General features: G+C 47.2%; 1 protein-coding gene across 3 annotated transcripts in view; it reads right to left on the reverse strand.

Annotated features, from left to right (window-relative positions):
• Window positions 1-8,655: 8,655 nt before the first annotated feature.
• TCEA3 (transcription elongation factor A3) overlaps window positions 8,656-27,744 on the reverse strand; it is a 43,742-nt gene continuing 24,653 nt past the window's right edge. For 2 of the 3 annotated variants that reach the window (XM_053577151.1, XM_053577152.1), the window contains exons 6-11: window positions 25,120-25,283; window positions 24,900-24,961; window positions 20,287-20,436; window positions 14,777-14,923; window positions 13,038-13,109; window positions 8,656-8,764 (exon numbers count right to left, since the gene is read on the reverse strand). In XM_053577151.1, the coding sequence (XP_053433126.1) occupies window positions 8,756-8,764; window positions 13,038-13,109; window positions 14,777-14,923; window positions 20,287-20,436; window positions 24,900-24,961; window positions 25,120-25,283 (604 nt within the window). In that variant the 3' untranslated portion in view covers window positions 8,656-8,755. Of the gene's footprint in view, window positions 8,765-13,037; window positions 13,110-14,776; window positions 14,924-20,286; window positions 20,437-22,224; window positions 22,383-24,814; window positions 24,962-25,119; window positions 25,284-27,744 lie in introns of those variants that run through there. The other variant, XM_053577153.1, reaches the window with a different exon arrangement.

Here is a 27,744-nt window from a genome sequence, read left to right on the forward strand (position 1 = left end):
GCGTCACACAGCTCACAGCAACCTCTAACTCTTGGGCTTATGTGATTCTCTTGCCTCAGCCTCCCGAGCAGCTGGGACTACAGGCGCCCGCCACAACGCCCGGCTATTTTTTTGTTGCAGTTTGGCCGGGGCTGGGTTTGAACCCGCCACCCTCGGCATATGGGGCCGGCGCCCTACTCATTGAGCCACAGGCGCCGCCCCTAATTTGTTAAATTTTTAAAAATACAAGGTTGGACAGTTAAGTTTGTGAACTTGTCCTAGAAAAAGTGCTACATACCTTATCGCTAAACATCATTACAGTCTCCCTTTGGAAAGCTATGCACCAACACCAGGGCCTGGTCCACCCTTCAAAGCAATTTGGAACTCTTTCTGAAATGGCCATCAGAGCTGTTGTTGTACAGATCTGACAATTAAGTTCTCGAAGTCATCCTAGGAAAAGTGCTACATACCTTATTGCCAAATATCACTATGGTCACCAGATGGCCAAGGGACTTAAAAGGTGACTATAGTGATATTCAGCAATGAGATATATAGCATTTTTTCTAGGATGACTTTGCAAGCTTAACTGTCAGAACTCATATGCCTCCATGTTTGTAATACAGATTTGTCTTCATTTTCAAATAGATAGGGAAACGGCTCAGCGCCCAAAGCTCAGTGGTTGGGGCGCTGCCCACAAACACCAGGCTGGTGGGTTTGAACCCAGCCCAGGCCTGCTAAACAATGGTAACAACTGCAACAGAAAGATAGTCGGGCATTGTGGCAGGCATCTGTAGTCCCAGCTACTTGGGAGTCTAAAGCAAGAGAATTACTGAAGCCCAAGAGTTTAAGGTTGCTGTGAGCTGTGACACCACTACTAAGAGCAACAAAATGAGTCTTTGTCTCAAAAAAAAAAAAAGTCTCAGCACCTATAGCTCGGTGGTTAAGGAGCTGACCACATACACAAATAGACAAAATATCAAAGTGGGCTAGGTGTGGTGGTTCATGCCTGTAGTCCTGACACTTTGGGAGGCTGAAGTGGGAAGATCACTTGAGGTTAGTGGTTCAAAACCAGAGCAATGTAGCAAGACCCTGTCTCTACAAAAAAATAGAAAAATCAGCTGGGAATGGTGGCACGTGCCTGTAGTCATAGCTATTTGGGAGGCTGAGGCAGGAGGATGGCTTGAGCCCAGGAGTTTGACGTTGCAGTGAGCTATGATGATGATGATGCCCTTTAGCCTGGGCAAAAAAGCAAGACCATGTCTCAGAAAAAAAAAAAGTGACCTGGGCTTCTCTTGACCCCTGCTAGGAAAGGCAATAAAGGCTCTTCACTGCACAAGGAATTGGGGACATGGGGGACACATTAACTTACAGTTGTTGTAGTTCAAATGCTATAGTAAGGGGTGAACTAGTCTGTACCCTGGATGGGGCGGGCTCCTAGCTGGGGGAGAAAGGGGGAGGCTTCACAGAAGAGGTACCATCTGAGCTGGCTTGCTAAGACTATAGGAACTGTGGAGGTAGAGAAGGTAGGAGGGAAAGCATTCCAGTCTTCTAAGAACAGCATGTGTGAAGGCATGGAGGTGTGAAAGGACAGAGTGAGTTCCAGAATGGCTGAGTATCGGTTGTGGCTAGAGTGAAGTGTATGGGGGTGTAGCAGCAGGGGGAGGAAGCAGAGCAGGGATGCTCTCTTATGTCCCCTTGCCTCCTGCCCATTTGTCTCTCTCTGCCTTTGGCTGTTGATCTGCAAAGCTGGTGGAGGTGCAGATGGGGGCAGCCTGGGGTGAGAACAGCAGATTGACTCTGCAGGAATGTGGAGCGGAGAGGACTGGGAAGCTGGGTATGACCTCTTGCATTTCAGTTAGTTTTCTCCATAAAGAATCAATATTTTTAAAAAATGTAGACAATTGCATTAAAAATGTACAACACTTATTTATTAATAGTATTGATTCTACTACTTAAAGATATCAAATAGGGGAGGGGGGATAGGTGGAGGGAGGGTAAATAGTGGGACCACACCTACGGTGCATCTTACAAGGGTACATGTGAAACTTACTAAATGTAGAATATAAATGTCTTAACACAATAACTAAGAAAATGCCAGGAAGGCTATGTTAACCAATGTGATGAAAATATTTCAAATTGTATATATAACCAGCGCATGGTACCCCATGATTACATTAATGTACACAGCTATGATTTAACAAATAATAATAATAATAATACAGATATAAAGTAGGTAAGAATGAAAACAAAACAAAAAGATATCAAATAGACCCATATTCACTGAACCCTATTCTAGATCAGAATCTGAGCTGGGAAATAGAACTCCACTGCTCATAATGATTGCAGGGCTGCCATTCTCAACCACCATGTGAGAATGGCACAGAGGAAGGTCTTGGGACATGGTGGCCATGATCATTATGGGAGAAGGTAAAACACATCACAGATGCTGTGTGAGATCAAACTGTGTTTCAGAGTGGCTCAGAACATGACTGAGGGCTTGGGTCCAAATCCAGGTTCTGTCTGCTAGAAGTGAATTACTCTTGGAACTTTGGTTTTCTAGATCTGTAAAAACCATAATAATACAAATCCATAGAGACAGAACATAGAGTGGTTGCTAGGGCCTGGAGGGAGAGAGAAAGGAGGAGTTGTTTAATGAATATAAAAGTTCACTTTCCAAAATGAAGAGTTCTAGGGATGGGCCACATAGCACCTCAAATGTACTTAACCCAACAGAACTGTGCACTTATAATGGTTCATGTTATATGTATTTTACTACAGTTTTTTTTTAAACTATAATAATAGTAACCTAGTTCATAGGGTCAGAGGGTTCGTTGAGACAATCAATATAAAGTGCTCCCCTACACTCATTAATAATAACAATAGCTACTATTTACTAATCAGTCACTGTGTGTCAGACATGATTCTGAGTGCTTTGCTTATATTAACTCAATGAATTCTTACACACAACCACCCTCTGAGGCATGAGCCATTGTTACGACTGTTTTACAGAGAAAAATGGAAGCATGGAGAAGTTATACAATGTGCCCAGCTAGTAAATGCTCAGTGATTAATATTATTGTCACAGTCATACAAAGAAATAGTAAAGGAATCGTTCTCATGGTAGAATGCAACGTGTATGGGCCGCAGGAGTTCTGAGGAACTATCTCATTTTGCCAGGGGATCAGAGACTTCACAGAAGATGAGCATCTGAGGTGATGCCTTGAAGAATGTTTAAGATTTGGACTAGACTGGGGAGAAGGAATCAGAATAGGCATCCTGCCTATTCTGCCAATTGCCACCCCAAAACTTATTGAAGATTGGTTTTATATTGAGATTTATATAACTGATTATGTGAATATGTTTAAATACTGGGGAAATCCCATCACTGTCTCAGAACCAAACAAGACTCACTGGTGTTTTAATTGGTGTTCATTAGCCTGTTAAAGGTGAGGGCTGGAGAGAAAGTAGTAATGTTTACTTTGTATTTTTGATCTTTGTTATGCCAACCTAATTTCCCTGGGCCTACTAAAATGCTGCCTTTTATTTATTGAAAGGCATTTTAGTGTGGTTTATGTGTAATGTCAAATAAAGAATATTTAACATTTCAAAAAAAAAATAAGTGGGAAGGTCCATCGGGTACTCAAACACAGGGCAAATCTCTTCCTTAGGCTGGAGCACAAGATGAACCACCAAAGCCAAGCCAGGCAGAGCTCAAGAGTCCAGTGGGGCAAAGAAATAAAAGCTCCCAGGAAAACAAAAAGCCAGATAGAGCTTTCAAAGTCAAACCAAGGGAACTGAATTTTATTTGATAGCTGGTGGAATCTGCTGAAGATGATTGGGGGAATGCTGCTCAGAGCCAGCAGGGTAGATGCAGGGAAAATGGGGAGAGAGGGCTTTGACTTGGGACACCAGGAGAAGGCCTTTGTACAGTCCCAGAAAAAAGAAAACCTGAAAGGCCATTTGTTTCTTTGTTTATTTTTTGAGACAGTCTCACTTTGTTGCCCTCAATAGAGTCCTGTGGCATCATATTTCACAGCAACCTCAATCTCTTGAGCTCAAGCAATCCTCCTGCCTCAGCCTCCTGAGTAGCTGGGACTACCAATGCCCACCCACCACACCTGGCTAGTTTTTTAGAGATGAGGTCTCTTGCTCAGGCTGGTCTCAAACTCCTGAGCTCAAGCAATCACCTCAGCCTCCTAGAGTGCTAGGGTTACAGGCGTGAGCCACCGTGCCCAGCCTGAAAGGACATGTCCATGGTGATGGCAACGGGAAGATGGCTTAGTCAAGGGAGATGTAGAACTGGTAACTGACAAAGAGGGCAAGAGAACAGGGTCACAGATGGTTCTAAGAAATGAACTAGGTGACAGAAATAGAAAAAAGACAGAAGAGGTGCATTACAGTGAGTTCAGACTGGTCAGGCACAGTGGCTCACGCCTGTAATCAATCCTAGCACTCTGGGAGATCGAGGCAGGCGGATTGCTTGAGCTCAGGAGTTTGAGACTAGCCCGAGCAAAGCAAGACCGTGTCTCTACTAAAAATATAAAAATTAGCTGGGTGTTAGCCGGGCATTGTGGCGGGCGCCTGTAGTCCCAGCTACTCGGGAGGCTGAGGCAAGAGAATCGCTTAAGCCCAGGAGTTGGAGGTTGCTATGAGCTGTGTTAGGCCACGGCACTGTACCGAGGGCCATAAAGTGAGACTCCGTCTCTACAAAAAAAAAAAAAAATTAGCTGGGTGTTATGGCGGGAGCCTGCAGTCCCAGCTATTTGGGAGGGTGAGGCCAGAGGATCCCTTGAGTCCAAAAGTTTGAGGTTGCTGTGAGTTGTGACACCACAGCCCTCTCTATCCAGTGCATGGAGTGAAACTGTCTCAGGGGAAAAACAAGAAGACGAAGAAAGTTCAGACTGATTTTGTTTTGAGAGGCCCAGTGGGGTGCTTAGGAGGAGATATCCAAATAGGCACTTGGTAAAGTAAGTCTTAAACTAAAGAAAAATTGTGGCTAATGACACAGATTTGGCAGTCTGGATGAGATTAGGAAGAAAGACTTATACTGGATAGCATTTTAAGTTCCTGAAACCTTATGAAAATATCATCTAAATTTGCCACAGGATTTTGAATGGACTTGAAATTTTCAAGATATTTTGGCCCTAACATTGCAGGGAGACCTTTTCTCCTGCATCCTGAGCACACTACCAGTCTATTTCACCTCACCTAACATGTCTTTTTCCTCCAGTAATTATGTCCCCTCCCCTAGAAAGCCTTCCTGGGTGGCAGAAGGTAATGTTAACTCACTTGTAACTCATACCTTCTTTATCTTTGATATGAAGGAGGAGATGGGGTTAAACCATGTGTTCAAGGAGCACAGCACGATATGAAGGACTCAGAGAAGACCAGTGTGGCTGAGCAGAGTGCAGGGGTGAGGCAGAGGCCAAGAGTAATAAGGGAAAATGGAAGATTTTAATGGGGGATGGTAGAATGGGGGACTCTTAACATGATCAGATTTGCAATTTCAAAAAGCCTATGCCAATCTGTCACTGTGGGCAGCGTGAATTGGCGTGTATCCAGATGGATACAGGAAGGCTCGTGAGTTTGGTATTGCCACCTGCTGATGAACGTAGTCTATAGCCTATTGGGGCTCTTCTGTGTCCTTCTGTGACTGTAGATGTGTACCATATAGATGTATGGACTTGAGCTGACTTGTTCTTTTGCTGTTTAATCTGACTCATCTCCTTTGTAAACAGTAAGGTTTTTTGAGGGTGTGGATCTGGTTTTGTTTTTTTCCTATGCTCTAAATCCCTATGACGCAGGGAACACAAGAGATATTCAGATTGTGACTACTGAAAATTGTCCCAGGGTGCCATCTTTTTTTTTTTTTTGTAGAGACAGAGTCTCACTTTATGGCCCTCGGTAGAGTGCCATGGCATCACACAGCTCACAGCAACCTCCAACTCCTGGGCTTAAGCGATTCTCTTACCTCAGCCTCCCAAGTAGCTGGGACTACAGGCGCCTGCCACAACGCCCAGCTATTTTTTAGTTACAGTTCAGCTGGGGCCGGGTTTGAACCTGCCACCCTCGGTATATGGGGCCGGCGCCTTACCAACTGAGCCACAGGCGCCGCCCCCAGGGTGCCATCTTTAAGAAACTCACTCCAAAGTAACCTTTACTGACCTTATTCATTAAGAGCGATTGCTAGTTTCTCCTGCTTTTAGTTTCTAGATATTTGGATGGAGGATTAGATATTACAGAGAAAAATCTCTTAGCACTCTGGGAAGCTGAGGTGGGTGAACTGCTTGAGCTCAGGAGTTGGAGACCAGCCTGAGCAAGACCTGTGTTTCTACTAAAAATAGAAAACCAGCCAGGTGTAGTGACACATGCCTGTAGACCCAGCTCCTTGGGAGGCTGAGGCAAGAGGATCACTTGAACCCAAGGGTTTGAGGTTGCTGTGAGCTATGACACCACCACGGCACTCTACCCCAGGGTGACAAAGTGAAACTCTGTCTCAAAAAATAAATAAATAAAACAAAGAAAAATCTGGACATCCGGGCGGTGCCTGTGGCTCAGTGAGTAGGGCGCCGGCCCCATATGCCGAGGGTGGTGCGTTCAAACCCGGCCCCGGCCAAACTGCAACAACAACAAAAAAAAACAGCCAGGCGTTGTGGCAGGCACCTGTAGTCCCAGCTACTTGGGAGGCTGAGGCAAGAGAATCGCGTAAGCCCAAGAGCTGGAGGTTGCTGTGAGCTGTGTGACGCCACGGACCTCTACTGAGGGCAGTAAAGTGAGACTCTGTCTCTACAAAAAAAAAAAAAAAAAGAAAGAAAAATCTGGACATCTAAGTCCTTAGTATTCACAGTGTGGTCCTTGGACCAAGAGCATTGGCCTCACCTGGGTGCTTGTTAAAATGAAAAATCTCAGACCCCACCCCAGACCCACTGAATCAGAATCTGCAGTTTAGCACAAACCCCAGGGGATTCCTATCCATATTAAAGTTTAACAAGCACCTGGGTTTCTAAGCAACATTCTCCTGCACTAATGTGGATAATGTTCGTACCTCAAATGTGCCATTTATCACATGCCATCTGGTGTGGAAGTCTGTGCCTATGGTTTCTTTCACTGCTAGGCTGTGACCTCCTGGAAGGTAAGGACTGAGCAGGTGAATAGCTCTGGATCTCTTATAGAACCACAGTGACAGGAAGCAGACCTGGGTTCCAGTCCTCATCCTCCATCTCTGAGCTCTCTGTGTCGTATCATTTGTGAGAGGATTTTCAACCTTTCCAAGGGACTCCCTCCAAATCTATTAAAAAGCTAAAGATGGTGGCAGACTTCTGTACCTAGTTTATTAATAGGCTTCATCTACAGAAGGCACTTGATGAGTAGCAGGAGGATGATGTCCAGAGTGGATGATGCCCCAAGCATACTAGGAACCAGAGCTGTAGTTGTCCCAACTGCTGCCCTAAGTCTTTTCCAGAAGTTCCAGCTTTGCCTAAAGTTCCTATTAGCATCAAAAGCAAGCCAGTATCATCATGAAAGAAGCATGACAAACTCCCTGGGCTCTGCAAACATCTTCTGAAGCTCGGGCTACAGATGGAGCATGTTGCTAGGGCCTAGGCAGGTTCTGAGGCTCAGAAAGGGAACATGGAGTCAGAGGCACTGCTGTAACCTTCACTTAGAAAGCCTGAGTTCAAAAGGATCTATTCCTATCCTCAAAGGCCCCCACAGCCACCTGTAGAGAGGGAATAGCAGAGAGTTTGGGAAGAGACGAAGAAAGAGTAGGGAAGATATACTTCTACATGGTGTGGAAGTAATGTCTGCTAAAGCCAAACCGTTTATCAACTATTCTGCTCCTGCAACTCTGAGGTGGGGGGTGGGGAAGGATTTGTGTTGAAAATTTTTTTTTTTTTGAGACAGAGTCTCACTCTGTTGCCCTTGTAGAGTGCCATCACATCATAGCTCATAGTAAGCTCAAACTCTTGGGCCCAAGTGATCCTTGTGCCTCAGCCTCCCAAGTAGCTCGGAATACAGGTGCCTGCCACAATGCCCCCCAGCAATTTTTTTTTTAAGAGGTGGGGTCTGGCTCTGCTCAGGCTGGTCTCAAATCAGCCAGTCCACGCGCCTCAGCCTCCCAGAGTGCTAGGATTACAGGCGTAAGGTATTTTTCAATTCAGAAAATGCTGAGAGATTCAGATGGCAGGGAAGGAGCTCAAAGCAAAGGCCTGCTAGCCCACTGTCAAAAATAGGATACCTCAGGTTCAAGGTGTTTCTACAAGAGGTTTGTCAATAAAGATTCTTAAGGCTCAGCGCCTGTGGCTCAAGTGGCTAGGGTGCCAGCCACATACACCTGAGCTGACGGTTTCTAATCCAGCCTGGGCCTGCCAAACAACAACGATGACTGCAACCAAAAAATAGCCGGACGCTGGCGCCTATAGTCCCAGCTACTTGGGAGGCGGAGGCAGGAGAATTGCTTGAGCCCAGGAGTTGGAGGTTGCTGTGAGCTGTGATGCTACAGCACTCTACCCAGAGTGACAGCTTGAGGCTCTGTCTCAAAAAAAAAAAAAAAAGATTCTTAGTATTGTACTCCAATTAGGCTGCCCCCTTGGCCAGTTGTTATAAGTGACGGATTATTCATTTGCAAAAGAATTCTTCCACTAATCCCTACGACCCCATTCAGAGTTCAGTATTTTTCTTCATTTTAGTTTTTATTTTTTTCTTCAGTTCAGACAGTTTAATGCTTCCTCTTTGTCCTTCTTCACTTTGTTCACTGTCATCCTGGCCGGCTGTCTCATCAGCAGAACTACAAAACCAAAAGGCAACAGAATTTGAGAAGTGTCTTTGCATCATCCAAGGAGGTTGTGGGGGGAACATGAAAAAGAAAGTAGGGGGTCTGGAGCCACAGTCCAATTCCCAGTTCTGCCATTATTAGCTGTGCGACCATGACCAAACCACTCACCTGTAAAATGAGATCATAATGTCTGTGAATGATATCAGGTAATAAACGAATACTAATCATGTCAGACATGTGGTGGGCTCTCAATTTATGGTTGACCGTGACTAATATTTATCACTTGTTCAGAGTTTAGGTCTCCCACATGGCAAAGGTCACTATCTGAACATGTCAGAAGCTGTAGGGTCCTGACCTCCACCCCCACCTCTGCTGGGTCCTGTCTCTCCCAGGAATAAAGGAGCATATTGGGTTTAAAGCATACAAAATGTCCTTTACTGGACAGAACAATCAAAAGAGCTACATTTAGGGCCAGGTGCAGTGGCTCACACCTGTAATCCTAGCATTCTGGGAGCCAAGGCAGGTGGATTGCCTGAGCTCACAGGTTCTACACCAGCCTGAGCAAGAGTGAGACCCAATAGCCGGGTGTTGTGGTGGACACCTGTAGTCCCAACTACTTGGAAGGCTAAGGCAAAGAGAATTGCTTGAGCCCAAGAGTTTGAGGTTGCTGTGAGCGATAAAGCCATGGCACTCTACAGAGGGTGACAAAGTGAGACTCTATCTCAGGAAAAAAAAAAAAAGGCTACATTTAATTGAGCATTTACTGTGAGCCAGGAAGTAATAACATGTATTAATTCTTTTTATCCTTACAATCACACTATGCACTAGGCATTATTATCCCCCCCTATTTTTATAGGTAAGGAAGCAGCTCAAAGAGCTAAGCAACTTGCTGAAACTCCCAAAATACTAGTAGATAAACACACTCAAAATCGTAAGAATAGTGGTTTTTATGTACCAGGCATTTAGGTCCTTAGGGCAATTATTGTATGGTTGTGCAAGTTGTTGACTGCACAAAAGAGCCTAGCCAAAGGGGTAAGTTGAGACTGAAATTCAGCCCATGATGTTTGCCCTATACCATGTCTGCCTGGAGGAGGGGACATCTTGCTCTAATTTGACAAAGTGCCATATGAGATGTCAGAGTCCTTGATAATGCATTACATGTATTCCCTTCTCTAATCCTCAAAACAGCTCTGTGGGGGCTCGGCACCTGTAGCTCAGTGGTTACAGTGCCAGCCACATACACCGGGGCTGGTGGTTTTGAACCCAGCCTGGGCCTGCTAAACAACAATGACAACAACAACAACAACAATAAAAGAGCTGGGTGTTGTGGAGGGGGCCTGTAGTCCCAGCTACTTGGGAGGCTGAAGTAAGAGAATCGCTTAAGCCCAAGAGTTTGAGGTTGCTGTGAGCTGTGATGCCATGGGACTCTACCAAGGGTGACATAATGAGACTCTGTCTCAAAACAAAACAAAAACAGCTCAGTGGGCTACATACTAATACTCCCACTTTACAGATGAGGAAACCCAGGCTTAGTGAGTTCAGTAACTTAGCTAAGTTACTTTATAAAGGGTAAAGCTAGAATTTGAGCCTGTGTCAGAGTCCATGCTCTAAACCACCTAGAGCCACTATGCTGAGTCCATCTCTAAGTGCTTGAGAAGTGAATGAAGAAAAAATACATAATCATCTGGCTTTTACCTTAAAAAAATATGACAGCTCTAATGAGGTCCCAATAAGAGCTATTGAGGCCCTTAGTAAGAAAAATAAATTTATCAGGAATTTGGAGAAATGGAAGACAGTGCTCCAAACTGTGACTTTATGCTTGTTATTTAACCATTTCTTTTTTTTTTTTTTTTGTAGAGACAGAGTCTCACTGTACCGCCCTCGGGTAGAGTGCCGTGGCGTCACACGGCTCACAGCAACCTCTTAACTCTTGGGCTTACGCGATTCTCTTGCCTCAGCCTCCCGAGCAGCTGGGACTACAGGCGCCCGCCACAACGCCCGGCTATTTTTTGGTTGCAGTTTGGCCGGGGCTGGATTTGAACCCGCCACCCTCGGCATATGGGGCTGGCGCCCTACTCACTGAGCCACAGGCGCCGCCCTATTTAACCATTTCTATAGCTCAATTTCCTCATCTGAAAGTGAGAATAATATTATAAAACGGGGCCAGGCACAGTGGCTTATGCCTGTAATCCCAAGCAGAGGTGGGAGAATCTCTCTCTCTCTCTCTTTTTTTTTTTTTTTTTGCAGTTTTTGGCCCATGCTGGGTTTGAACCCGCCACCTCCAGCATATGGGGCCGGCATCCTACTCCTTTGAGCCACAGGCGCTGCCCAGGAGAATCTCTTGAGGCTAGGAGTTCAGTATCAGCCTGGGCAATATAGCAAGACCCTATCTCTTAAAAAAAAATATTTTTTTTTGAGACAGAGTCTCACCTGTCACTCTCAGTAGAGTATCGTGGCATCATAGCTCACAGCGACCTCAAACTCTTGGGCTCAAGTGATTCTCTTGTCTCAGCCTCCCAAGTTGCTGGGACTATAGGCTCCCACCGTAATACTCAGCTATTTTAATTAATTAATTTATTTTTATTTTTTAGAAATAGAGTCTCTCTTTAGCACCCTGGGTAGAGTGCTGTGGCATCACACGGCTCACAGCAACCTCCAGTTCCTGGGCTTAGGTGATTCTCTTGCCTCAGCCTCCCAAGTAGCTGGGACTACAGGCACCCACCACAATGTCTGGCTACTTTTTTGTTGTAGTTTGGCCGGGGCTGGATTCAAACCTGCCACCCTCAGTATATGGGGCTGGCGCCCTACCCACTGAGCCACAGGCACCGCCCTGCCCAGCTATTTTTAGAGACAGGGTCTCATTCTGGCTCAGGCTAGTCTCAAACTCATGAGCTCAAGTAATCCACATGCCTCAGCCTCCAAGAATGCTAGGATTATATGCATGAGCCACCATGCCCACCCGGCCTCTACAGAGTAATTTAAAAAATCAGATGGGTGTGAATTTAATCCAAGTAACTAGGATTACATGCCATATGCCTGTTATTTGGGAGGCTGAGGCAGGAGGGTCCCTTGAGCCCAAGAGTTTGAGGCTGCAGTGAGCTATGATGGCACCACAGCACTGCAGCCTGGACAACAAAGCTAGACCCTGTTTCTAAAAATATATATGTATGTTATAAAGAAACAGTATTTTTTTTTCAGACAGAGTCTCACTTTGTCGCCCTCGGTAGAGTGCCGTAGCGTCACAGCTCACAGCAACCTCCAACTCTTGGGCTTAGGCAATTTTCTTGCCTCAGCCTCCCGAGTAGCTGGGACCACAGGCGCCTGCCACAGCGCCTGGCTATTTTTTGTTGCAGCTTGGCCGGGGCTGGCTTTGAACCCGCCACCCTCGTTATATGGGGCCAGCGCCCTTCCCACTGAGCCACAGGCACTGCCCTAAAGGAACAATTCTTATAGTTGTTTGCAAAGTGTATGTTAACACATAATTCTCACATCAACCCTGGGAGAATCCTTACCCTTTTGCTCAGGGAGGTGAGTGATATGCTTAGTATCACACGATAATAGAGAATAATGGAATCAGGGCTGCCCACTGGGTCAAGGACTCCTTTCCAAGTACCTTAGAACTTTTAGAGCACCTGTAGCATGGCTGGCAGTCCAGACATCACATAGCGCATGTGCAAGTCAGATGGCAACTGGAAACTGATGTAAATCATGTGACCAGAAGAAGACCTGACAGGGAGGAGCACTCTAGAAGGAGTCTATGCTTGGCTCCATGCCTGAATACAAAACCTCTGCCTTGGCTTTTCCAGAGCTGCCTTAGGAGGAGAGGATAGCCTGGTGGCATTAGGGAGCAATTCCCCTCTGACAAGGCTCAGGCTTCCTGTCTCTAATCACTGGCTATGGCCAGGTTCAAAGAAAATGCCATCTGTGAAAGCACTTTGCAAAGAGGTATGGTCCAAATGCAGAGTGTTATTGTTTTTCCTCCTTTCTGTGGATCTCAGGAAGCCAATTCCATCTGTGCTGAAATGACAGACTTGCCTATCCTGTGACAAAATGTGGGCTGCAGCCCACTCCAGTTTGGCACCCTTCCAAAATTAAAACATGCACATGCACTCTCTCCCCACCTCCACAACACTCCACCAGTATCTGTGGTTCTGCAGGCCTACTCTGTGCAAGCTGGCAAGCCCTGCCATGCACAAGGCCTCTTCTGGGCTGTGGGTATTCTACTCCTTTCATGGGGCAGGGTCTACACTTGACAGGGGAGGGGGGAAGGTACAGGCATACAGACCTTCCAGCGATTGCCACATTCATTGCATAAGACAAAGGTAGTCATGGGCTCATCAGCGCTCCGTGTTTGCACCTGAGAGAGAAAAAACTCACTCATGAAACCATCTCCTGCTTTAGCACCTGCTATGGCTCCCACTGTCTTTAGGAGCAGGTTCAAATCCAGAGGTTGGTACTGATATTCCCCCCCATCCTGGCAATTCCCGTATCACTGAGAACTACATTAATGTATGCTTTCTTCTTTGTCAATATTATCAGCACATTCCCAGTATCTCACTGGCTTAACTTGACCTTTGTATTTTTACTCTTATTGATCCTTTGCAATTGATCTGTCCTCTCTTGCCTCAAAACTCATCTTCTATGGGAAGTATTCTCTGACTCACCACTGAACACACCCTGTTGGACATACTCACTGATCAGAACTCAGTGAACTGGAAACATTCTTAGAGATCATCTAGTTTATCTTCCTTATTTTACAGGTGGAAGAACAGAGGTCCAGACAGGGAAAGGACTTGAAGATCAAAGAGACCACTTCATGTAACGTTTTCTAGTTTCTCAGCCCCTTAACTTCATCATGCAGGCGTAGGAACTGGATTTCTCACAGCAGGGCTCTGGCATTTCCAGATTTAACAGTTGCTGTTTTGATTTTTTAAGGCCAGCCCCGGTTGGCCATGACTCGTAGAAAGTTATTACTTAGCTGACATTCAGCTACAAATGATGTCAGCTGGGAATCTATGGTGTGGGAGGAACCACTCCACTAATGAGGGAGCCCAGGAGACTGCCAGGAAGACACAGCCTTGTGCTGGAAAACAGTGACACCAGAGAAAGGAAATCAGTGGGGCTTTTCTGTGGAAGAAACGCTTTGGTAATGGGCAGTTTACTTCTGGAAGGAGGCAAGGCACATCGCTCTACATGGAAACCTGCTTAGCTGGGAGAGAGCAGAAGCTTGCACAAACACCCCTGAATTCCTGAATCAGAACTCTCCCAGGGTCGCCTCCACAATGGCAAGGCTGAGTGTATTTCTGCTGGAGTCACACAGCACCGCAGGCAAGGTGCTTTTGAAGAGTCTTGCTTGCCAAACAGATGGAGGAATGTACAGAGTTCTAGACAACAATTAGAATCCAAGGATATCGGTGCTCCAGGGGCACTCTGAAAATTGCAGGAAATAGGAGGCCATTCTCTGATTTTCAGAGAAGGGACCTCCACAGCTTCTGCGGCTCTCGGCTCCAGGGCAGGGGTCTTCACTGACAGGACTCAGGGCTAAATCCCTTAGGCTTTACTGACCAAGTTAGCTGGACAGTAGGCAGCAAGGTCTGAATCTGGGTTTATTACTCTATCTGCCACTGGTCGCTCTGCCACCTTGCGCAAAGCTGCAAAGCCCATCCACCCCTCCCACCCCCCATCTTAGCCTCAGTTTCCCTGTATGTATAATGAGGGAGCTGGGTTTCATGTGGCTAAGTTCTCTTGAAGCATCTGTGACCCTACAGAAGTTCAGAGTTCTGTGAGTCTGGTTCTCTTCTTCCCACTTCAAGGCAGTCCAAGCCTCAGAGACACATAGCTGGGTGATTCCAAACTCAGGAGAACATTTTCTAGAAGCTACTTGGTACCAGGTGGGTGTACCAGCATTGCCCTTCTCTTTGCAGCCTGGAGAGTTCTAGTCCTTTTTCCCTCCGGCTCCTCCCTAAGCTTCTCTCGGTTCCCACCTCCTCGCCCTCGGGGCCTCCTCCCCCACACGGGCTGTACCTGGTTATAGGTGCAGTTCTTCTTCTTGCATTTGCTGCACTGGAAGAGGTCAGTGGTGGTGCCACCAGTCTTGGCCATCTGGTGTTCACGGATGGCCTCCTGGGTCATGGCATTCCTCAATTCCCTTAGCTCATCACTGGCCATTTCCTGGAGAGGAACGAGTCTGCCCTTCAGGGCTCAGGAGACCCAGGGATCCTGCCACCCCCCGCCCCAGTTTCTAGAGAGCTTGAACACAGGAGGAGGGAACATGCTGGAGGGAGGCCTGGACCCCAGCGGGGAGAAAGCTGTATCCAAAGAGTCCCCATTCCACCCATGGCTAGAAGGTCAAACCTGTGGACTCTGGCTGGGCCAACATCAGTGAGGTATGTCCCGAAGCTCAGCAGGCAAACAGCCCCCGCCCAGAACTGCCGCACTATGCACCCTTCCTCAGGTCTGGTGCTCACACTGCCTGCCAAGATGGTGGCCTGAAACTTAACTGCTTGAGCTGGCTTGACTACTGCCCACCTGATTTGTGATGTCCCCCTTGTCCTTCCCATTTGGTCTTGCCTCTTGAGCTGTGATCCCTGCCCAGCCATTGTGCTTAGTGGGACTTGGTTTCAACTATCCATGACTTACTGGTGCTACCCGACCTCAACAGAACCCTGCAGCTCACACAAACTGCTCACCTGAGATCATGCACTACAGAACAGCCGTTCCTGGGGGTCCCGACACAACAGTCTCTTGCCTCCCACCAGCTCACTATCGATATTCAGTGTGCATGACTCAGGCCCTTCCCTTCTCCATCCATCTCCCTGACCTCTGATGCCCCTTAAGCCTCTGCTAGTGGAGAGCAGAGAGAGGAACTCCAAACTGGAGAGTTTTAGTTAAAGGTTGGTGGGCGGGGAGGAATATGGCTGAAGATGATGTTAAAATAAGGATTTGGGGCCGGGCACGGTGGCTCGTGCCTATAATCCTAGCACTCTGGGAGGTTGAGACAGGTGGATTGCTTAAGCTCAGGAATTCGAGACCAGCCTGAGCAAGAGTGAGACTCCATCGCTAATAAAAATAGAAAAACTAGCCAGGCATTGTGATGGGCGCCTGTAGTCCCAGCTTCTCAGGAGGCTGAGGCAAGAGGATCGCTTGAGCCCAAGTGTTTGAGGTTGCTGTGAGCTGTGATGCCAAGGCACTCTACCTAGGGTGACAAAGTGAGACTCTGTTTAAAAAAAAAAAAAAAATTAAATCGATAAATAAATTAAGGATTTGATGTGGCTATATATTTCAATTGTTGACCTATGACACCACAGCATTCTACCCAGGGCGACAGAGTGAGACTCTGTCTGAAAAATAAATAAATAATAAAATAAAGATTTGGTCTGGCTTACATATCAATTTCTGTTATTAGTCCTAACTCCTTGAACCACGGAGGGCAATGTTGGCACAAAGGTCTGTCATTTTAGTGGGCTGACCTTGCATTATAATCACTTAGTCTTCTGGAGAAAATGCAAATTCTTTCTTTCTTTCTTTCTTTTTTTAAACAGAGCTTCACGGGAGGCTGAGGCAAGAGAATTGCTTAAGCCCAGGAGTTGGAGGTTGCTGTGAGCTGTGTGAGGCCACGGCACTCTACCGAGGGCCATAAAGTGAGACTCTGTCTCTACAAAAAAATAAAATAAAAAAATAAACAGAGCTTCAAGCTGTCACCCTGGGTAGAGTGCTGTAGCATCACAGCTCACAGCAACCTCCAACTCCTGGGCTTAAGCAATTCTCTTGCCTCAGCCTCCCGAGTAGCTGGGACTACAGGCGCCCGCCACAAGCATTTGTCAACTTTCATAATACAAATGCTCTTACTGTGGCCAGCGTCAAGCTGCTAATGTGATGTCACTGATTGCAGAGTTGGGAAGAGCTACACAGAATCAACTCTCTTGAGCTGGTAGGAGCAGGCTCAAGCACACCACTGCCTTTGAGCTCAAAGGGTTCACATGTAAAGATTTGGTTTCTGCACCCAGGTTTTACAAGCATTTATACAGGACTGCAAGAGGGAGGGAAGGAAGTACTACAGCACCAGTATTCAAGGACAGGGGAAAGCACAGAGTATGGTGGCTAACTGGGGTTAGCATGAGACATGAAAAAGCTAACACTTAATCAGGCTTGAAAGATAGGAATTCCCAAGGGGGATGGCACATTCCAGATAAATAGAATAGCAGGTGCAAAAGATCAGAGGACAAGAATAGCGTATCTAGGGAAGAGTTCAGGGGGTGGCTTCAAGCTGAGGAGTGTCAGACTGGAGGTCAGACTGCGGAAGGAGGGAGAGTCTTGGGTACCGGCTAAGAGACAGAACAGAAAAATCTCTCCACTCACCCACCAATCCATTTACTCATTTCTGCCCTGTCCCATTAGAATGAGGCAGCAGGAAAGATACATAGAGTGAGTGCAAGAATACAGAAAATAGGCTGGGCCAAGTACCGTGGCGTTCACAACTAATTGATCACAACCAGTTACAGATTCCTTTGTTCCCTCTCCACTCCTACTGCTTCCCTTGACTAGCCTTTAATAAAAAAAGAAGAAGAAAAAGAAATCCGAAGTTGGGGACGGTGGCTCACACTTACACTCTAGCACTCTGGGAGGCTGAGGTGGGTGGATTGTTTGAGCTCGGGAGCTCAAGAGCAGCCCAAGCACAAGTAAAACCCCATCTCTACTAAAAAGAAAAACTAGCTGGGCACTGTGGTGGGTGCCTGTAGTCCCAGCTACTCGGGACGCTGAGGCAAGAGGATTGATTACTCAAGCCCAGAGTTTGAGACTGTGAGCTACAACACCACTACGACACTCTAGTCAGGGCAACAGAGTGAGATTCTGTCTCAAAAAGGAAAAAAGAAAAGAAGCAGCACCCGTAGCTCAGTGGTTAGGGCGCTGGCCACATTCACCGAGGCTGGCAGGTTCAAACCCGGCCCGGGCCTGCTAAACAACAATGACAACTACAACCAAAAAACAGCCAAGCATTGTGGTGGGCATCTGTAGTCCCAGCTACTCGGGAGGTTGAGCCCAGGGGTTTGAGGTTGCTGTGAGCTGTGATGTCACAGCGCTCTACCAAGGGTGACATAGTAAGACTTTGTCACAAAAAAAAAGAAAGAAAAAGAAATTTGAAAATAAGGGAAATGAGAGTAGGAGATTACTCAGCTCTTCATGTTGTATAACTATTAAAAGAAGGGTGCCAGGGCTCAAAGGAGTAGGGCGCCGGCCCCAAATGCCGGAGGTGGCGGGTTCAAACCCAGCCCCGGCCAGAAACTGCAAAAAAAAGAGGGGTGTCAAATGCGAACTCAATGTACACTTGTTGAACCCTATGGCCTAGGCACTGCTGTCAGCACTGGGTGGACAGTGAACAGACAAGAGCTCCTTCCTCCTGGGCTGACAGAATATTCACTCAACCATGCCAACAGTTATCTCAGAGCCCATGCTGTTTTTTGAGATGTCTGGGCAGGAAGGTAAAGAGAGAAGAGGGAGAACGGAGTCAGCTGACAAAGGACAGATACAAAGAGCCAGTTGGGGATAGGGATGCAGAGAGGTGTCCATCCACATCTCCCTGCTGGGCTGCCTTCTGTCTCCTGAGCCACAGCACAGCAGGCACCCTCCCCGAGCTGTGATTTTTCTTTCTGGAGCACAAAGTGTCCTGTTTTGTTTTGTTGTTTGGTTTGGTATTTTTTTTTTTTTTTAGACAGAGCCTCAAGCTGTCACCCTGTATAGAGTGCTGTGGTATCACAGCTCACAGCAACCTCCAACTCCTGGGCTCAAGTGATTCTCCTGCCTCCACCTCCCAAGTACCTGGGACTACAGGCGCCCACCACAACGCCCAGCTATTTTTTGGTTGCATCCGTCACTGTTGTTTGGTGGGCCCAGGCTGGATTCGAACCCGCCAGCTCAAGTGTATGTGGCTGGTGCCTTAGCCACTTGAGCCACAGGCGCCAAGCCTGGTTTGGTATTTTGAGACAGACCCTCACTCTGTCGCCCAGCTAGAGTACATTGACATCATTGTAGCTCACTGAAGCCTCAGACTCCTGGGCCCAAGCAGTTCTCCTGCCTCAGCTTCCTCCTGCCCTCATCAGATACCAAATCTCAAATAGACAGTGCCTTGATCTTGGACTGTTCAGCCAAAAGAACTGTGAGAAATATATGTCTGTTGTTTATAAGCCACCAAGTTTATGGTATTTTTGTTATAGCAGCCTGAACTATGACACACTGTAAAGCCAAGCTGCAACTTGTAACTCTGGGCTTTTGTTGCTATTTGCCTAAAAAGATTAGATGTTTTAAACTCAGAAGAAATAGTTGGGTGCAGTGGCTCACACCTGTAATCTAGCACCTAAGGCTGAGGCAGGAGGATTGCTTGAGCTCAGGAGTTTGAGACCAGCCTGAGCCAGAGAAAGACTCTATCTCTAAAAATAGCTGGGCGTTGTGGTGGACACCTGTAGGCCCAGCTACTTGGGAGGCTGAAGCAAGAGGATCACTAGAGCCCAGGAGTTTGAGGTTGCTGTGAGCTGTTTGCAGTTTTGGGCCGGGGTTGGGTTTGAACCCACCACCTCCAGCATATGGGACCGGTGCCCTACCCCTTTGAGCCACAGGTGCCGCCCTGCTGTGAGCTGTGACGCCATAGCGCTCTACTGGGGCAAGAAAGTGAAAGTCTGTCTCAAAAAAATTAATTAATTAATTCAAAAAAGAATCGAAAAATTAGCTGGGCTTTGTGGTGAGTGCCTATAGTCTCAGCTACTCAGGAGGCTGAGACAGGAGGATTGCTTGAACCCAGGAGTTTGAGGTTGCTGTGAGCTAGGCTGAAGCCAGGGCACTCTAGCATGGGCAACAGAGTGCAACTTTGTCTCCTAACTCCCACAAAAAAAATTAAACTAGGAAGAAAGATGACCCTGGTCCACCTGCGTCAAGTTCCCCCATTTTACCCTAAATCCAGGGCTCTCTGTTGTTTGTTTGGGTCTTTGAGGAAAGCAGTGAACCCTCTACTCAGAAAAATGTACATACACTATACAACATAATACACACACCCCCGCACATACACCCCACACACAAAAATCACCAAACATACTTCACATGTCATAAGAACAGACATAATGCACACATCCACACCACACGCATACATGCCACACACAGTCCAGGCATACACACCAGACGCAATCCACACACACACACTACGCCCGGCCTCCTGCTTTCAACTCTTCCTAGCTGTGTTCTGCTCCCAGTTTACTCCTCTGATCCTCAGTATCCTGTCTGTAAAATGGGGGTAATAAGCATTTCTATCTCAGTTGGAATAAAGATAAAAAATTGGACAATGCACTTCAAGCACTTAGCACGGCAATTTCCATACTAATTGCGATGCTGGGGATCCAGAAGTCCTGTGGGGAGGCTGGGATGGTTCTGGTTGAAAAGCTTCCTGGCTCATCTTTGCTGAGTCACAGCCGCTGTGTCTCAGACCCTAGCAAAGTGGGAGGGGTCTGGCCTCCTGCCTGCCCCACCAAGCCAAGGCCCCACTCCCTCACCTCTGCTGTCATCTTGGCGATGAGCCCAGCGGAGATGGCCCCACTGAGCACATTCCGCCTCAGGCCAGGGTTCCTGGGGTCCTTGAGGTTGCTGATTCGGCTTCGCACACGGTTCCGGTACTTCATGTCTGTGCTCTTGAGCTCTTGGTAGATATGTGACATGGTCAAGGACCATACAGCCACTTGTGGAGAGGGCACAGAAATGCAAGCCTTGCCCTGAAGCCCAAGGAACCCCAGGGCCGTCTCTTCTTCTCCTTGGACTTCTATCGGGGTCAGGACCCTTTATGATCTCTGACCCTCACATGGGGAGTCTCATGTGAGCACATGGGGTCAGCCCAATGTATCAAATAGGAAATAACCTCTGAGGGAAGATCAGATGGTAGCAAGCACTATGTGGTCAGGAACCCAGGGAATGGGCATCCTGGTTTGTCTGAGTCTCTTACATGACCTTGGGTGAATCCCATGACCTCCCTGTGCCTCAGTTTTTATTTTATTGTTTTCCTTTTTGAGATAGAATCTCACTTTGTCACCCTTGGTGGAGTGCCATGGCATCTTAGCTCACAGCAACCTCAAACTCTTGGGCTCAAGTAATGCTTTTGCCTCAGCCTGCTGAGTAGCTGGGACTACAGATGCCTGCCACAACGCCCAGCTATTTTTAGATGGGGTCTTGCTCTTGCTCAGGGTGATCTCGAACCTGTGAGCTCAGGGAATCCACCTGCCTGGGCCTTCCAGAGTGCTAGGATTACAGATGTGAGCCACCAAGTCTGGCCTCAGTTTTCTTATTTATAAAATACAAAGCATGGCTCACACCTGTAATCCTAGCACTCTGGGAGGCTGAGGTGAACTGATCAACTGAGCTCACAAGTTTGAGACCAGCATGAGCAACAGTGAGACCCCATCTCTAAAAATAGCCAGGTGTTGTGGTGGGCACCTTGTAGTCCCGGCTACTCAGGAGGCTGAGGCAAGAGAATCACTCGAGCCCAAGAGTTTGAGGTTGCTGTGAGCTATGATGCCATGGCATGCTACTGAAGGTGACAAAGTAAAACTCTATCTCAAAAAATAAAATAAAATAAAATATAGGGCAGCACCTGTGGCTCAGTGAGTAGGGTGCCGGCCCCATATACCAAGGGTGGTGGGTTCAAACCTGACCCCGGCCAAAGTGTAACAAAAAAATAGCTGGGCGTTGTGGTGGGCACCTGTAGTCCCAGCTACTTGGGAAGCTGAGGCAAGAGAATCACCTAAGCCCAAGAGCTGGAGGTTGCTGTGAGCTGTGACGCCATGGCACTCTACCAAGGGCAATAAAATGAAACTCTGTCTCAAAAAAAAAAAAAAATACAGAGTGGGGACATGTATTCACTGAACTAAGCCACATGATGCACTAGCATGGTGTCTGGGACACATCAAGTGGTCAACATTTATAGGCTATTAAGATGATGACAATGGGGCGGCGCCTGTGGCTCAGTGGGTAGGACACCAGCCCCATATACCAAGGGTGGCGGGTTCAAACCCAGCCCTGGCCAAACTGCAACAAAAAAATAGCCGGGCGTTGTGGTGGGCACCTGTAGTCCCAGCTACTCGGGCAAGAGAATCGCCTAAGCCCAAGAGCTGGAAGTTGCTGTGAGCTGCGACGTCAGAGCCCTCTACTGAGGGCAACAAAGTGAGACTCTGTCTCAAAAAAAAAAAAAAAAGGTGATGACAATGATGAAGATAACCTCTAGTTTGGAAAGGTCCCTGGAGGTTTCGAGTCTAGTGGAAAAGATTAAGAGCCACGTGTTTAAGAATTGTACTGAAGAATTCGTTGGGCTTTGTTTAATCTGGCATTCCCAATATATGTGACCATAGAGCCCCTTCCCTCCCCTCCTCCCTGTAATACTTATGACCATCCCATGGAACCCAAATTGGGAAGCTCTGATCGGAGTTACTTCTCCCATTAATAGATGAGGCAGCTGAGGCTTAGAAAGGATGCAGGCCTTGCTCAAGGTCACGGGCAAATTCCCAGCAGAGACAGGGCTGAAAGCCAGACCCCCTCCTAAAGGTAATGTGTTCTCCACTCACCCGGCAGGAAGTCAGCCCTGGCCACCGACCACAGTAAGTTTCTGTCCAAACACAGACAGGCCTCCCTCAGCCCCAGGCAGGCATCCGAGCCTCCCACTCCTCCACCCACTGCAGGAGCTCCGGGAACACAGTCTCTTTCTCTTGGTGTCCTAAGCCAAGCACAACCAGGAAGACAAAGCCATTGCTGGGAAAAATCATATACAAACTTCGGGGAATGTGGACAATGGAAACAGATGACTTGCTAGAAGCGATAGGAAGGAAGGGGGCATCATTTCTTTTTTTCTGTTGTTGTTTTATGTTGTTTGTATCATAAAAGTGTGAAAAACAAACAAATATGCCACAGTGCAAGTGAAAGCCAAAAGATGTGTTCAAAAATCTGCCATTCTGGATTGCTGGAGTATGTGGATGTGTGGGGACATCAGCCTTTTCCTGACTTCTCCATTTCCTGAGACCACAGGAGAGGTGGAAAGCAGACCCAGGTTTCACCAATGCCCCAAGGCTGCAGTGTCAGAACAGAGTTGCTCCAAAGGGGACAGATCTTTTTTTAGGACACACAACAGTCAAGACTCCAAAAGAAGAGGGACTTTTTTAGAAGAGGGGTTTTTGTGGAGGAAGTGAATGAGAAGGAAAAGCTGGGAGTGGAATTACCTACTGGACCATCCACTTTTGTTTCAAGCTGGGCTTAAAGGCAGATGGGACCTGCTTGAAGGGACAAGTGTTCAGGAGAAAATGAAAATTAAGGTTGGAATTATCTCATGCCGTGTGTTCCTGAATTAATGGAAAATAATGAAAATGTACTTTTTGAGGTGTTGGATGGCTTGAGACTTTTTTTTTTTTCTGTAGAGACAGTCCGACTTTGTCACCCTCAGTAGAGTACCGTGGCATCACAGCTCACAGCAACCTCCAACTCCTGGGCTTAGGCGATTCTCTTGCTTCTCTCCCTCCTGAGCAGCTGGGATTACAGGTGCCTGCCACAACACCCAGCTATTTTTTTGTTGCACTTTGGCCAGGGCCAGGTTTGAACCCGCCACCCTCGGTATATGGGGCTGGCGACCTACCCGCTGAGCCACAGACGCCGCCTGAGATTTTTTGAGGTATTGCTAATTAATCATTAAATGACCAGAAAATGGGTTATTGGGCAGCAGTGTGGGCTTCAGGCAGGACATGGAAAGAGGCAAATTTACTATTTGCAGAGTGGCCCCCAGCCCTCTCAAACAGCTGAGTCCCCAGGAGACCTCAAAAGTGTCATAGTGAAGTATGTGACACTTAGATCTTGTGTCCTAGTTCTGTTCCCCTCCCTCCAAGCCTCTTTATCTCTGACGTGCAAACTTCTGTCTCCAGTGAAAGAAATTCCGTGATTTGGGCGGCTCCTGTGGCTCAGTCGGTAGGGCGCCGGCCCCATATCCTGAGGGTGGTGGGTTCAAACCCGGCCCCGGGAAAACTGCAAACAAAAAATAGCCAGGCGTTGTGGCGGGCGCCTGTAGTCCCAGCTACTCAGGAGGCTGAGGCAAGAGAATCACTTAAGCCCAGGAGTTGGAGGTTGCTGTGAGCTGGGTGAGACTCTGTCTCTACAAAAAAAAAAAAAAAAAAGAAAGAAATTCTGTGATTTCATGCAGTGGGGAGGGATTTTTTTTTCTCCTGAACCTAAGGTCTCTTGGTGCACAGTGATGGTCACCTCCTTCCTCTATAGAAAGTCCTTTTCAGATGAAAAGTGGGGGAGTGAGGTACATGGAATGGGTTCACTACAAGGAATTCAAAGACCAAAGTTTCCATGGGCGGCGCCTGTGGCTCAAGGGGTAGGGCGCCGGTCCCATATGCCGGAGGTGGTGGGTTCAAACCCAGCCCCGGCCAAAAAAAAAAAAAAAAGACCAAAGTTTCCAGTCCAGCTGTGACACCCAGTAGTTTCTGAACCTCAGTTTCCTCATCTGTAAAATGGGAACAACAGCCCCTGCCTCACAGAGATTGTTTAGAGAGTTAACAGAGGTAGGAAGCGTCAGTTACCCAGCACAGAACCTGATATCAATTTGAGTGTAAAAATGGGAGCTGTTGAGATCAGAGGATGGAAGAGGGGGACAGGTTGAGCATGAGAAATACTACCTGTTATGTGGGCTCTGAGCCAGGGGGTAAGGACTTGATCAACTGAGACATGTTGTAATATGGCTTGTCTGGCACAGCCATTGAGCCCTCCAGTTCTTACCTTTCTGGGTTCAAATCCCAGCTCTGCCACTACTCTTAGCTATATGTGGTATGAGCTTGGGCCAGTGACTTAACCTCTCTGAGCCTCAGTTACTTCATGTATAAAACTGGATAGATCAGGGGACCTACCTTTTTGGGTTGTTCTCAACACTGCATGTAGTACCACTCATTTTCGAGTTTTGCTGGTAGGTGGGAAACTTAATAATAAATGCTAGCTAGAATTAAGAGCTCTAATTCAGGGGCAGAGCAGGGTCTGTTCCCAGAGTGCTTCCCTTACCCCTCGTCATTCCAGGTCCCTTGCACTTGGCAGGCCTGCTGCTAGATGGTCTAGACACCCATAGATAGTGCTGGCAAAGTTCAAGGATATGATCTTCAATTTCTGATGCCATCTTGTCACAGTTGACACCATAGTCCTTATAATTGTCTAAAAGAGATTTGGGAAACACAGGCATCAGCCAGACACAACCTTGGCAGTGTAGTCTGCTTGTACCAGGGGCCACGGTGTCCCTGAAGCACCTGCCTTTGGTGCAACTGGGAAAAGGACCCCGTTCCCTCCCCTGTCCCAGGCCCAGGCCCTCTCACCCTCTGCCTTCAAGGCGGCTGACAGCATCTCCACGCATTTGTCCCGGACAGAGTCCCCTGTGAGATAGCAGGGCGCCAGGAGGCAGATGGAAGGGGCAAACGTGGGAGTCAAGGGGCTGCTGGGTGTTTTGGGGGTCTCCGCCTTCGATTTGCTGCTGTTTGATCTGAGGATGACAATCAGTAATAGACATTTTGATAATGCACGTAAAGCATTTACTGAGCCCCGTTCTAGTTGTTTTTATGGATGACTCCTTTAATCCTCGTAACAACCCTGTGACGTAGGTACTATTTTAGTTAGGCACTTGACGTGGATCATCTCATTTAATCCTCATAAAACCCCCCTGAGGGTGATACTATTCTTATCTCTATTTGAGAGATGCATTTTAAAGTGTATCACAGAGAAAGATGCATTTAAAAGTGCACTCGAGGTCAGGTGCAGTGGCTCATATCTATCATCCTACCACTCCTGGAAGACCCAGGCAGGAAGACTGCTTGAACTCAAGAGTTCTAGACCAGCCTGTGCAAGAGAGAGATTCCATCTCTACTAAAAATAGAAACATTAGCTGGGCATGATGGCGCATGCCTGTAGTCCCAGCTACTCCAGACTCAAAGCAAAAGGTTAATATGAGCTATGATGCCATGGCACTCTACTCATGGCATAAGACTCCGTCTCAAAAATAAATAAATAAATAATAAATGAGCACTTGACTTAAGTCACACATTGGCAAACCAGTAGAAATGGAATTGAAACCCAGACAGTTGAACTTCAGTACCCAGACTTTTCTTTTTCTTTTTTTTTTTTTAAGATAGAGCCTCAAGCTGTTGCCCTGGTAGAACTCTCGGGCTTAAGCGATTCTCTTGCCTTAGCCTCCCAAGTAGCTGGAACTACAGGCGCCCACCACAATGCCTGGCTATTTTTTGGTTGCAGTTGTCATTGTTGTTTGGCAGGCCTGGGCTGGGTTTGAACCTGCCATCTCTGGTGTATGTGCCTGGTGCCCTAGCCGCTGACCTACAGGCACTGAGACAAAGGTGGTGATTTTTGAAGAATAATGTGAGTGTACTGAATACCATGGAACTGTCCACCTAAAAATGGTTAAAATGAATGAATCTTATGCTTATTTTACCACAATACAAAAATTCTATATAGTAAGTTCAATGAATGAGAGTAGCTGGGAAACCTGAAATATACAATGATAACTAATTTGTTCTATAGAAGTGGTAAATCTTAATCCATTTGAAATGACAAAATAGCTCAGTTTTCTTCGGCTGAAAACAAAAGGTTAAAATGGCAAATTTTTTTTTTTTTTTTTTTTGAGACAGAGCCTCAAGCTGTCACCCTGGGTAGAGGGCCGTGGCATCACAGCTCACAGCAACCTCCAACTCTTGGGCTTAAGCGATTCTCTTGCCTCAGCCTCCCAAGTACCTGGGACTACAGGCACCTGCCACAACACCTGGCTATTTTTTTTGGTTGTGGTTGTCATTGTTGTTTGGCAGGCCTGGGCTGGATTCGAACCCGCCAGCTCTGGTGTATGTGGCTGGCACCTTAGCCGCTTTGCTACAGGTGCCGAGCCAAAGTTTGTCACATATATTTTAACACAGTAAAGACTAATAAAAAAGAAAAAAATGAAATACTGATATAAAAAAAAAAAAAACAGGCTAGGTTCCAACTGTTCTTGGTCCCAATTGGGTTCTCATGAAGAGGATTCTGGTGATACAGTGACAGGCCTTATCCAGCATCCCTGCACCTGCCTGTGCCAATGAGCTTCACAATGCTGTGACTTATCATGTGGCTCCAGTATGGTCAAAGGGGTCATACTACCATGCAATTCGGTCCAAAAAATTCAGCAGGGAATAGAGAGGCAAGTTGGCCACTCAGAGGAGTTGACAGGAAAATGTGTTCTTGGCAGAAATGCATAGAAGTGCGGAAATCCAGGGTTTGCAAGGGCAATGTTGAGAGGCTCAGGGCAGCTGGAGCATGAGGACAGAGGAGCTTCTGGTTGGAGAGAAAGGATCTGGCCAGGCTCTGGGGCTGTTAAGTATGGTAATAACAGAAGCCACCATGTACCATGTGTTTGCTATTTATTCTTCTTGATAACCCCAGGAGTCATGAGTTACTGGCCCTATTTTATGGATGAGGGAAGGGGGCTTTGTGGAAGTGAAGGGACTTTGTGATAGTTACACAACTCCCCCCTCCCCCTTTCTGGGCTGTTTCTGCCCTATGCCTGGGGTAAGGGCCAGGCAGTCAGGAAGTTTCTGCCTTCCTTCCTCTGCTCTTCTCCTCTCTTTTAGTAACACACCAGGATCTACCAGCCAGCTCCCATACCTCTGCTCAGAAAAGTTAGTATCTCCTCCTGGGGTAAAATTATGAAGAGCCACTCTAAGGTCTTGTCACACTGAGCCCTTGTGGATGGGCTGCTGCATTTCCTAACTGCACGAGGCGTCATTCGCACTGGTATGCGGGTGCCTCCCAGAGTGGTGCAGTGCACAGCTGGGCAGCTGCCCTGGACAGCATTGGGGCCTGGATCCACAGCTGCTTCTCACACTCACTTTCAGGCTATAAGATCCACCAGGAAGAAGAGGATGCTTCTTTGGGCTTCTGACAAAGTCCTTTAGGCCCAAGGAGCT

Source organism: Nycticebus coucang, chromosome 22 (genome assembly GCF_027406575.1).
Source record: "Nycticebus coucang isolate mNycCou1 chromosome 22, mNycCou1.pri, whole genome shotgun sequence".
NCBI lineage: Eukaryota > Metazoa > Chordata > Mammalia > Primates > Lorisidae > Nycticebus > Nycticebus coucang.